Source organism: Mustela erminea, chromosome 5 (genome assembly GCF_009829155.1).
Source record: "Mustela erminea isolate mMusErm1 chromosome 5, mMusErm1.Pri, whole genome shotgun sequence".
Taxonomy (NCBI): Eukaryota; Metazoa; Chordata; class Mammalia; order Carnivora; family Mustelidae; genus Mustela; species Mustela erminea.
In genome coordinates, this window is record NC_045618.1 from 19,033,254 (window position 1) to 19,044,668 (window position 11,415).

General features: G+C 46.5%; 1 protein-coding gene and 1 long non-coding RNA gene across 15 annotated transcripts in view; one reads left to right on the plus strand and one right to left on the minus strand.

Moving 5' to 3' along the window:
- MEF2A (myocyte enhancer factor 2A) overlaps window positions 1-11,023 on the plus strand; it is a 156,851-nt gene extending 145,828 nt beyond the window's left edge. For 10 of the 14 annotated variants that reach the window (XM_032342182.1, XM_032342189.1, XM_032342190.1 and 7 more), the window contains 4 exons: window positions 2,467-2,490; window positions 5,519-5,645; window positions 9,192-9,318; window positions 10,324-11,023. In XM_032342182.1, coding sequence (XP_032198073.1) covers window positions 2,467-2,490; window positions 5,519-5,645; window positions 9,192-9,318; window positions 10,324-10,690 — 645 coding nt within the window. In that variant the 3' untranslated portion in view covers window positions 10,691-11,023. Of the gene's footprint in view, window positions 1-2,466; window positions 2,491-5,518; window positions 5,646-9,191; window positions 9,323-10,323 lie in introns of those variants that run through there. The other 4 variants (XM_032342186.1, XM_032342187.1, XM_032342188.1 and 1 more) reach the window with 2 other exon arrangements.
- Window positions 1,120-5,520, minus strand: LOC116590442. The gene is made up of 3 exons (XR_004285614.1): window positions 5,104-5,520; window positions 4,229-4,403; window positions 1,120-1,725 (listed from the first exon to the last, which is right to left on the minus strand). It is a non-coding gene; the product is annotated as an uncharacterized LOC116590442 (long non-coding RNA).
- Window positions 11,024-11,415: the final 392 nt, after the last annotated feature.

An 11,415-nucleotide genomic window follows, 5' to 3' on the forward strand; every position in this document is an offset into this window, starting at 1 on the left:
CAGTATGAACTTACTTTCTTAACATAGATAGAGAAATATCAATGTATATACACATGAATAGTGTACCTTATATATTTCCTAGCTCTACCGACAGACCCTTCAGATAATGGCACCTGATAACTGAATACACCTAGTACTCAGATCTGCGTTTCTAAACATTCTCCAATAAAAGGAATCAGGATTCCTTGGAGAAATGATTGATTATAGAGTGGGGGCAATGAAAATACAGGATGAGTCGGAGGTGCCAGAGGATAAGGAAGTGCAGGTGAAATGCTTACAGGAACCAGCCTCTCCGAAGAGCTCCAGTGGCCCAAACTAGAACAATTTAAGCAACAAAATAAGTAACAATAGTATTGGATTAGTACCCAAGGAATACAAAATACCAAGTCTGTTATTGATAAAAATGATGAAAGAAACAGCTCTTCCTTAGAGAAGAGTTCTAATTATTACATGTAGAAAGAATGAGAGAAATAGCAAATCATCACTGTCATTACCACAGTACAGAGATCATGGCCAGACAGGGTCAATGGATGCTAAAATGAGTGAGCGAAAGTTTAAGGAAAAACAGGGTGTTTGCATAGCCTCAAAATGTCTCTCCCCAAATAACTGACAAAGGGAACATAGTAATTTTGTAGTAGGGAGTCCTCGAAGACACGACTTTCACCAGCAATCGAGTTTAACATCACCAATAATGGAATGACATACCTTCTGGTATGTGCTAAGAGGGTCACATCACCTCTTTGGTACTCTTCCAAAAATCCATGCTCTCTATCCAAGAAAATTCAAGACCCAAATTACGGGACGTTCCATGAGATATCCACCCAGTACTCTGCAGTTTTTAAGGTCATGCAAAATGAGGAAAGATGGAGGGAGCGGTCACAGACCAGAGGAGACGAAGGGTGTGTGACCGGTAAGGGCATGTGGGATGCAGCATCCAGTCCTGGAGTAGAAAAAGGACATCGGTGAAAGACGGGTGAAATCCAGGTGAAGTCCTGTAGCCTCAGTTATTGCTGGTTCCTCTGTCAGTTTGACAGTTGTCTCGTGCTTCTTTGAGAGGCAGACCCGGGTGGGGTGGTGCTGGGGTGTGTGCTGTGATGGTGTGCTCTCTTCACAGCCGCTCTCTACGGGTAAAATTATTGCAGGATACCGAGTTAAAGATACACACAGGTGTAACAGGTAACCCCGAAAAGAAAAACATGTGGGCATTCAGGGTAGTCATTTGGCTCACCTTTTAGGAACAGGATGTCGAACACCTGCCCCTGTCTTTCAGAGAGGCTACAGAAAGTTTCATTTAAGGCTCAGTCAACTGCAGAAGGTAAGGGTAGACCTGCATGGAGGCCTTCAGCAGCTGGTCAGGACTATCTCTGTCTGGTCTTTCTTTCAGAGATCATGAAGCAGCTCTTAGAAGACTCAGAATTTGCCATATAAACTATTTTACACCCTTGGCCTGGCAGGTGCAAGTGGAAACCACACAGCACTTACGTGCGGTATTTGCACGCGGGTCCTGTGGTTGGAGGCCTGTGAAGATCTGTGTAACTCCGCCGCTGAAGGGCCTCTCGCCCACATTTGAGACAGCAGCTGTAGGCTGGGCGCTTGTTTTTCAGAGTCGGCAACCAGCCTGCCTGTGTTACCGTTTGTTTGCAGGTTGGCTGGCTTTTGGATCCGGGTCTCCTCCATCACTGATGCTTACAAAGACTTCCGTAGATTGACAGAGAAACTTGACTCCTTCAAGTAAAATAAGAAAGCACTAGCTAGCAGATTATTTCTAGCCTGTTAGTATTTTCTAAATGCTTAGGAGAAGAGCAAATATGTGTCCTTCATCTCTTTTCTGGACGTGATTTATCAGTTCAGTTCTCTTCCGGTCTCATTAGCCTCATACATGTTACTGTTTTTCCGCAGCGAAATTATACACACGAAAGCTGTATTTGCATCCAAATCCGTGTTATCCAAGACTGTTATGAACTACTGTTGGAGTTCTTCTTGTTTTGTAACACTATGCTAGCTGCAGTGGGAAATTAGAAAACAAAAAACTCCTGCTGACCGAAAAGCATACATCTAGGAGATAAATAATGGACGTGTGTGACCAGGTCGGCTAGGGATGCGAGGACGAAGTACTCTCAGGGTTTCAGGTATAAACCCGTGTCATGATGAGGAACTCTTTAAACACAGTGGCGGTAGCCCGGCGGTATGTGGGTGAGGCCGACACAGGAGTGGACGAAGCCAGGGAGCGGGGGCAGCTTTAAAGCCTGGCCTGCAAGAATCTGAAGAATCTTTCTTCTGAAAGCAGCTACTAGTGGAGATACGATAAATAATTTATATTTGTATTCACTGCTTATATTTAATCATCTCTTTAGAGTTCCAAGCAACTGCTAGTGTCCGAATAACGTGTTTTTCTAAAGAAATATTTTATTTTTGAGTATCAACAGTCTTAGTAACTCTCGTATCCCTCTCATGTGCTGAGTGCAGTCGGAGGAAGAGGAATTGGAGTTGGTGAGTGTGCGTTTCTGCTTGAAGGGAGTTGCAAAAGATCTGGAAAGTACTAATTCTCTTAAGTGTTTATATCTAACCAGTGTTCCCTTTGTTACACAGTTTTTCTTGCTGTTATTAAACACTATCCAAGCACTTTTAATAACAGAACCAATCTAGTACTACTGAGTCCATCCCGTTTTTCTGCTTATAGTTGTATATCTTGACCCATTTTGTTTGTTGGAGGGAACATTGGAACAGAGCCTTTAAAAACAATAGCTGTCAATGATCACAAGACACTTGCTAAAGATTTTTTTTAAGGAAAGATATAAAATACCTTATATAGTTCCCCAAATTATTAACATATTTTTAGAAAATGACTTCACCCTCAAAGTTCCTCAGATTGTAACACATGGTCTTGTGTTATTTCTCTTTCTTTCAAAAAGATTACATCATTTTTGGTGAGGTCACTTTTTTCAGAGTTGGAATTATTTCATACTGCATGAGATGATCTGAACCATAAGGGGGGTTCCCTGTTTGCTAAAAGGAATGTCTGTAATTTAATATACACAAATTTACCTTTTTCTATCAGGACATACTCTGTTGTTAAAAGTTTTTCTAAAATAAATGATTTCTTTTTTCTAAAATAAATGATTTCTATTGGCTTCTCTTCTAGAAAATAAATTTGACTAAAAATAACTTTTATCTCTTCTTTGGGAACTAAAACCCAAAATTCACAGAAATCATATAAAGTCAGTCAGTTGCTAATTAGTGACCTTAAGGGAGAAAAACTTGAAAATGTTTAGTTTGTAGCATGGACAAGGGTTCAGATTGCATGAGAGCATGGGGGGAAGGCATCTGTTGGTTTTATTTATATCTTATTATTACATATATATGCATGCTGGTGTGTTTTGCACAGTTTGTGTCTTTTTAGATAAGGTTGTCTGTGTTCTGTCCTTAAACTAAGGGATCATACTTTAATTTCGTGATCACTCACAGTTTTAGATGTGGTTTTGTATTCAGTAAACTAAAATATACTAGTGTGCCATCAATTGTGGTGTTGGATTATATCATGTGCAGATTTAGACTTTCTTCTGGGGAAATACTTTATTTAGTGATATGGTAATAATTAGAAAATGGAAGTTTATAATTAAAGATAAAATGATTTGTCTTCGACTGTTTACCCTTAGGAAGTTAGTTGTCACAAGTGTTTCCTTTCAATTCTGTAGCAGTATGTTGCCCTCTAGTGGTCCCACAAGTCTCTTACTCAGAAAAATCAATGCCTTGGAGATTCGGAGCTTTGATGCATCCGGGCGATATATTGGCATTCACTGTTACACACACACACACACACACACACACATACACACCACCTCTTCTTGAGGTCATGCCTGGAGATTGCCATGGAGTTGAAGCCCTGGCATGGATAGAGTTAGGCCAAACTGGGTCATGCTGTGTTCTTTCGCCTACTGTCTGACTCTTTGAGTTTCCAGATTAAGTCCAAAGTATATCTCTACCTCAAAAACTCATTAAAATTATTAACTTGATGCTGAGATGAACATGTGTTCCCACTTACCATACACTGACTTCCAGCCACTTAAAGTTCACTCCCCAGTTACAGAATCTCAAAGATAAATTTCTAAATCTTTGAAAACCACAAGGTGAAGAAAGACTCTCATGGTGAGAGCCGGGCTGCTGAGATGCCTTGAGAAGCCTTGCTGTTCTAAACAACCTCGCTTTGTGGTATCTCCAGGGGTCTTACCTGTGGATCTGAAGTGACGTAGAAATGTGGGCCAGAGGGTTTCTCAGGAGAGTCATTTAAGGATACTGTCTTACATCTGGGTGGTACTCCAGTCACCAGAGCACTTCCCACCTCTTGGCTCATTAGAGCTTCCCAGTAGTGCCCAAGGCCGGCAGCACAAAGATCACTGTCTTCCCTACTGTGCAAACAGAGAGGTTCAGAAAAGTGAAATGATTCCCCCCTCCCCAAGCTTAGGAAGTCGGGAATTGGAGAGAAAAACGTAGGTGATGTCTCTATATTAAAAGCCCTGGGCTAGTTGTGCTTTGGCCTTCTTGGGTGCTGAACCCATGGATCATGGAGTCTGTTCTCTTTCTCTGATCCTGCTTTTGGAGCATTCCCGGAAGCCCCTGTCGTGAGAAAGTGCTGTCACCCCCGAAATGTAGAGTGGCCATGTCAGGCTGACTTGATTATTCAGTAGTTGGGTTTTTTCACTCCCGGTACAGATAGGATACGGTGTAGATGGAGTCGGTCAGCGAGCATTTAGTGTTGCCCCATTCGCCGTCTCACGAGAAGTGGCGCTAGTCACAAGCTCTCCACGCAAAGCCTCTCCTTTCAGAAGTGTCAGGAGCCTGAGCAGGGATGTGTATTGGAACCTGCTGCCAAGAAATAGGTCACTGGGGGGGGGGGGTGACAGTAGGGGAGGCTGAGCATGTATGGGGGTGGGGGACCGGGGGATGTGGGGGGCACGGGGCGGGGGGTGGTGTGGGTGTAGCAACTGTAGGAGCGCAGGACAGGAAAACTGGAAGCAAACTGTACTTCAGGAAGCCAGGACCTCACAGCACACTAACATGGGAATGCTGCCGGTGCAAGTGGTTTCGATCCCTAAACTTACTTACACTCTCAGGATACAAAAGACTTTTGGCTCTCCTCGGCTCGAAAACCTAGATGTTTGATTTGGGGCAGCCTGGAGGTATTTTAGTGCCAACAAGTCCTCATTTATGGTAACACATCAAAGCATTCTCACCCAGAGTGCAGGTTTCTGTTTTAAGGATATATCCTTGCCACCGATAAACACTATGAAAGACCAGGGAAAATGAATAATTAATGTAAAACTATGTCCCTTGAAATTAAATATTTAGTTCACATTAGTATTTCTAAGGTTTTTTTTCACATCATCACTGCTTTAAGACATAATGACGTTCACATCATAAAACTGTGAAAAATGTCACTTTTAAATAGAATGTTATTTTTAAAATACTAAGGCTGAATATAAATACTCAAATAATGACCCTTTTTTCTACTCTCTCACAGAATACCCAAAGGATAAGCAGTTCTCAAGCCACTCAGCCTCTAGCTACCCCAGTCGTGCCTGTGACCACCCCGAGCTTGCCTCCGCAGGGACTCGTGTACTCAGCCATGCCGACCGCCTACAACACTGGTAAGCCTGCTCTCTTGCCTTCTGTGGCTCCTACTTCTTTGTTTGGTGATCACCATGTGCTTCTGTGATTTTTTTTTTTTTTTACAAGTATATTGATTGAAATCAATTATCTCCAGTTCTTTAGAGTCACATTTGGGCGTATTAAAAGACAAAGGTTAGCTTTGAAAAACGTACAAAAAAATACATTGTGGAATGATTTCCCAGTGTCCGCTTTTACTTACCCTGACAAAGAAACAGCTGTTCCCAGAATCCCGGCCTGTGACCAGACAGGACGAGAGTGCCGCTTGGCATTTTCTCTGGTGCGTCTCGCTGCAGTCCTCCAGGCTGGCAGGTGTTGACCTGCTGGGGGGAGCACGGCCTCCGCCTGGACTCGGGACTCCGGAAGGGGACACGTGCGTGGCTGCGCCAGGCAGCTGGTGTATTCCTCTGTGTAACTACCTTTTTTAGTTTCTGTCCCTTGTGCCTCAGGAGCAAAACCAGGACATTTCTTGTTTCTCCTCAGAGCCAGTCAGTCATTCCACCCTTCTGAGAGGAGCTTCTCACTCATTTATGTTTACTTAGACGTTTCATCTTAAAACACCTATTGCGGTGGTCTGTAAGGCAAAGTCAGCACTGCTGAGTGATCAGAGAGGTGCCGTGGGCCATGCAGGCTGTCCACAGAGGCCTGGCGCGTGGCAGATTTCTTCTAGATCAGCCGTTCTGGGGAGAGGCAGAAGGTTGGTGGGTGTGGTTTCGCCTTCTTACCCGCTGAGCCAAACACCTGATGCTTCAAAGGAAGAAGGAAAGAAGGAAATAGTTAAGTGATACCTTGTCAGCTTTCAGACTGCGGTGCAGGGTATTCATCCTTTCAGGATTCTTATAAGCAGACTGTAATAAAAACCATCTAATTTTAGCCTTCAGAGTAAATGCTTTAGCACGGTACTTTCACACTGCTGTCTGACGCTCCCTGTGGCCATTGATACATTTGCTTGTCACTTTAATGCTGTGTAGTTCATTTAAAACAGAATTTGAAAAGGTTTTGTTGAAAAAAGAAAGCCTCTTAGGAGAATGTCCACTACCTTTTCTAACAATCAATATGAAAAAAAAGCCCAAACATATTAAGTGCAAATTTAGAGTGGAGCGAGAGATAACACGTTCTTAGAAATTCTGTGTCCTGGCGGTGATCGCCAGCTGTAGGCGCGCCCATATGCCAGGGACAGAGCTTCTGTCCCAGGTTCGTGCCAGCTCGGGATACAGGCTGGAGCTGAGGTCAAAGAGGCTGAGGTTAGTAGTTTGTGCTCTGAGACCTGAGAATGTGAGGAAAGAGGGGGGAAAGCACGACCTGAAAGGTTCAGAGGTGCTCCAGCGGTGAAGGTGGCACTTGAACTGGTTCGGAGCGAGAGCAGTTTCTTGAGCTTTCATGACAGGTTTTCCAGGATACGTCCCTCTGCCACTGTGCGTGCTTAAGAAATGCTGTTGGATTAGCAAGAAGTTGTTTTTTAAAAATCCAGAAGGAATTAACAAAACATAAAAACAGAGTCTGATTCTCTCAAAGCCATCAATCACTTGGCCTCAGTCTCATTCCTTCTTTTAACTGTGACTCAGTCTCTGTGCTCATTTTCAGAGCATGTGTGCAGCTTAATCTTAAAAAACATCATTTTTACTCTGTCTCGTTGCCCTTTTTAAACACCTCCACCTTCATCTTTCTGTAGTTTGGCAGCTGCCTTTCTGTGCAGAGTCAGACTCGTGCCAAATGATCAGGAAAGGGATGAAGGTGGGATCAACATTTCCAAAAGTGCAAGTTTTTATGTGGAAGAGCCCCGGTGCTTCATCCGGTCATGCCCCTCATAAGGTCCCTCCGCAGCCCTGCTCGTGTGTCCATTCAGCACACGCCTGCTGAACACTCGCTGGGTGGCAGCTGTGGGGCTGGGCATGCGGGAGTGTATGGTTCACAGCGGAACTTGGGACAGACCGCTGTGAGAATCAGGTACCACAGTCGTGTTAAGAGCTACGGAGAAGCCTCGCTAGAGGGGCACCCGTGACTCAGCGGGGCGGGGCAGGGAGATTGTTCCGGGGAGAAGGGAGCACGGTGGGATCCGGATGGCGCAGGGTGTGAAGGGTGGAAACTCTAGAGGTAGGTCACAATTTCTAGGCCATGTTGAAGATTTTGGATGTTGAGAGCACAGGGAAGCCAGAAAGTCGTAGGCAGAGAGGTATCGTGAGCCCATTTGTTACTTTAAGATCACTTTGGCTAGTGTTCCTGGGGCAAGGCTGCGTGCTAGGAGACCGTCCGGAGGCTCGCATGGTGGCCCAGGTAGTGGATCCTGATGGCTTAGAGGAGAGCGGTGGCAGGAGAGCTGGTGAAACAGGAGGTTTGAGAGACAACACAGAGAACTGACGGGCCTTGGTGGTTGGCGCTGGAAGTCGGAGAGAAGTATCAAGAACACCCACAGGTTTCTGGCACGACCGAGGTGAATATCGGTGCCGTTTATTAAGATAAGGAGCAGGTTTGGAGGAGACAAGTCCAGTCGGGTGTCAGATTTGAGGGGTTTGGAGAGACATCCAAATGAACATACCAAGGAGGTAGCTGGGTGGACCTAGAGGTCGAGAGCTGGGGGCTGCAGGGGGCACCGGTGTGCATGCGGGACCCCTGCCCACCTCGGCGGGGAGTGGCTGAGGCGGTCGGAGAGCGTGGCGGGAGCAGAGTGTGGAGGCCGGCAGGATCCCAAGCAGCAGCTACGTTCTTTCCTCTGAGTCCCTTTTTTTATGAATGTTAATGCACTAGGAAGATGGGCTTCCTTAAATACCTCCCTTGAGACGGGAAAAAACAGTTAAAAGTAGAAGGGTTTTTGCCACCTCTCTTTGAAAGTAAATGGAAAAAACAAGTGTTAATGAAGAACTGAAATAGCTCGATGTGTGAACGATACCTAATGTCCTGGGTCTTGGCCAGAGTGATTATGATTGAGGCTTTCTGAGAAAATGAGCCGCATTCTCTGTTACACTCTTGTCACACGTAAGTTTTTCATGAACTTGAAGCTGTGTTGCGCACAGTCAGCGATCTCCGACAGCCGCGGGCCGCGAGCGACCACTGCTCACCCGCTGTGTGCCGGCGTCCTTCACTTGGCCGCGGAGCTGGCCCCACACGAGGGCTGTTGTGTCCTTCCTGCTCCCCTCTTCTCGGGAAGAGAAGAGCTGCTGCTCTAGGCTCCGTCCGGTCTGTCGCTGCTTTTCCCAGGGGGTAGCGATGCGCACGTGTAAGGCGACCGCTGCGTGCGCACGTTCCTTAGCAAGGGCCCTGCCATTATTTCTATTTACAAGTCTGGAGAAAGGATCTCAACCTTTTGTGAGACAGGAGACTGTAAACACGTAGCACAGAGTTGAGGCTGACTTTATCGAGATAATCCCAGACAAGCAAATGCAGCTAGGACCTGCCGAAAGAAAAACTGTTGTCGGTTTAGACGTGTGTGTTTTACGTTAGGAAGTACCTGGCTTCTCGCAGTCAGGGTAACCGGCTTGTGCTTGGGCCTTCTCTCTCTCACATGAGTGATACTTCTCTCCTTGTCCTAGATTACTCACTGACTAGCGCGGACCTGTCGGCCCTGCAGGGCTTCAACTCCCCAGGCATGCTGTCTCTGGGACAGGTGTCGGCCTGGCAGCAGCACCATTTAGGACAAGCCGCCCTCAGCTCTCTGGTGTGAATAACTGGAAATTGTCTCCGAATCTCTCCTCCCGGCCCTTGCACTTTATTTTTCTATCAGTTACAGTCTTTGGTGCTGTTGACTGTCACGTGACGGTCCTAGGATGACTTCTTCTTTATGTGGTACAAGTGTTTGGAGAAAATATTTCCTTTACGTGCTTCTGGATAATAGCTTGGGTCCTGCTCAAACTAGGCGTTCCCTGAAGAGATTCGGGAGGCAAGGCTTCTCTTCTCTGGAGATGGTGACCAAGGGGTACTGAGGCACAGGCGGCCCCCACATTCTCCCTGCTACTAGGGCTTTCGGATACCCCTGGGCCCCACCGTAAGCTTTTGTCACGCCTGTCCCCTCACCCTGCCCAGAACGAATGTTCTCTGCATTGAACTCTTCTCCGTGAGGGACGGTGTGGGCAGTGGGCTGGGATCATCTGCATGAAACCCAGTAGCTAGCTGGCTCCACACACAAGATGCCCACCCCCTACTGTTCCTCCCGTCCTGTCCATGGAGAAAGCCAAGGTGGTTTTCCTTGCATTTCTTCACCCGTTGGCCCTTGGGGGTCTGTTCATCCTAAATGAACACACCATGAGCCGAAAGGGTCGCTCAGCTCGGGGGAGAAGCCTGTACACACTCTCCGCTACTCTGAGTCGGCCTGTCTGAGGCGGTGCCCTCCCCTGGAAGACAGGGTCTGGTGACGGCCTTGCAGGTACTGTGCGAGCAGTGAGCGGTGCCTCTCCCAGGGCTGGAGCAGAGGGGAAGCCGAAGGCTTCCTCTCCCGTTCTGGTCCACGCACAGCAGCAGTAGACACACAGTTTCGACTCCTTCATCTGCAGAAGGACCAAGGGCTTGGGTAGGAGAACTAGCCACCCCGATTTTGTTTTCCTCCCATGGAGAGGTCATTAAAACCAGTCTGGGCATTCGGACAGGCTCTGTCGGGTGGAGGCTGCAGTATCACTCCGGTCATGCAGATGCACTCACCAACCTTCTAACATCTTGTCTTTCCTTCAGTGCTGGAGGGCAGTTATCTCAGGGTTCGAATTTATCCATTAATACCAACCAAAACATCAACATTAAGTCAGAACCAGTTTCACCTCCCCGGGATCGAATGACCCCATCAGGCTTCCAGCAGCAGCAGCAGCAGCCACCGCCGCAGCCGCCGCCGCCACAGCCCCCCCAGCCCCCCCAGCCCCGGCAGGAAATGGGGCGCTCCCCTGTGGACAGTCTGAGCAGCTCGAGCAGCTCCTATGATGGGAGTGACCGGGAGGATCCACGGGGCGACTTCCATTCTCCAATCGTGCTTGGCCGACCCCCCACCACGGAGGACAGAGAAAGCCCTTCCGTCAAGCGAATGAGGATGGACGCATGGGTGACCTAAGGCTCCTGGGCTGGTGTTCGTACTTCGTGATCCCGCAGCGAACTGCCCTACATATCTACATCGGTAAATAAGGACATGAGTTAACTATATTTATATGTACATACATACATATATATCCCTTTATATATATATATATGTATGTGGGTGTGAGTGTGTGTGTGTGTGTGTGTGTGTGTGTGTATGTGTGTGTGTTACATACAGAATCGGGCACTTACCTGCCTCGTAGATCTGCAGATGTACGTCCCGTGGCAAACAAAGCGCCCTGTAGGCAGATTCTAGTCTGGCACTTCCTTGGACTACTTGTTTCATAAGATAACCAGTTTTTGCAGAAAAAACGTGTACCCATATATAATTCTCCCACACTAGCTTGCAGAAACCTAGAGGGCCCCTACTTGTTTTATTTAACTGTGCAGTGACTGTAGTTACTTAAGAAAAATGCTTTGTAGAACAGAGCAGTAGAAAAGCAGGAACCAAGAAAGCAATACTGTACATAAAATGTCATTTATATTAATTACCCAGCCTGGCATGGGTCTCTGTTGCAGAGGGGTGCATGGGAAGGGCTGTTGATATTTTAAAACAAAACAAAAAAGCCCCACACATAACTGTTTTGCACGTGCAAAAAATGTATTGGGTCAAACAAGTGATCTTTAGCTAATAAAAAAGAGAGAGAGTAGAAAACACGCATGAGATATTCAGAAAATACTAGCCTAGAAATATAGAGCATT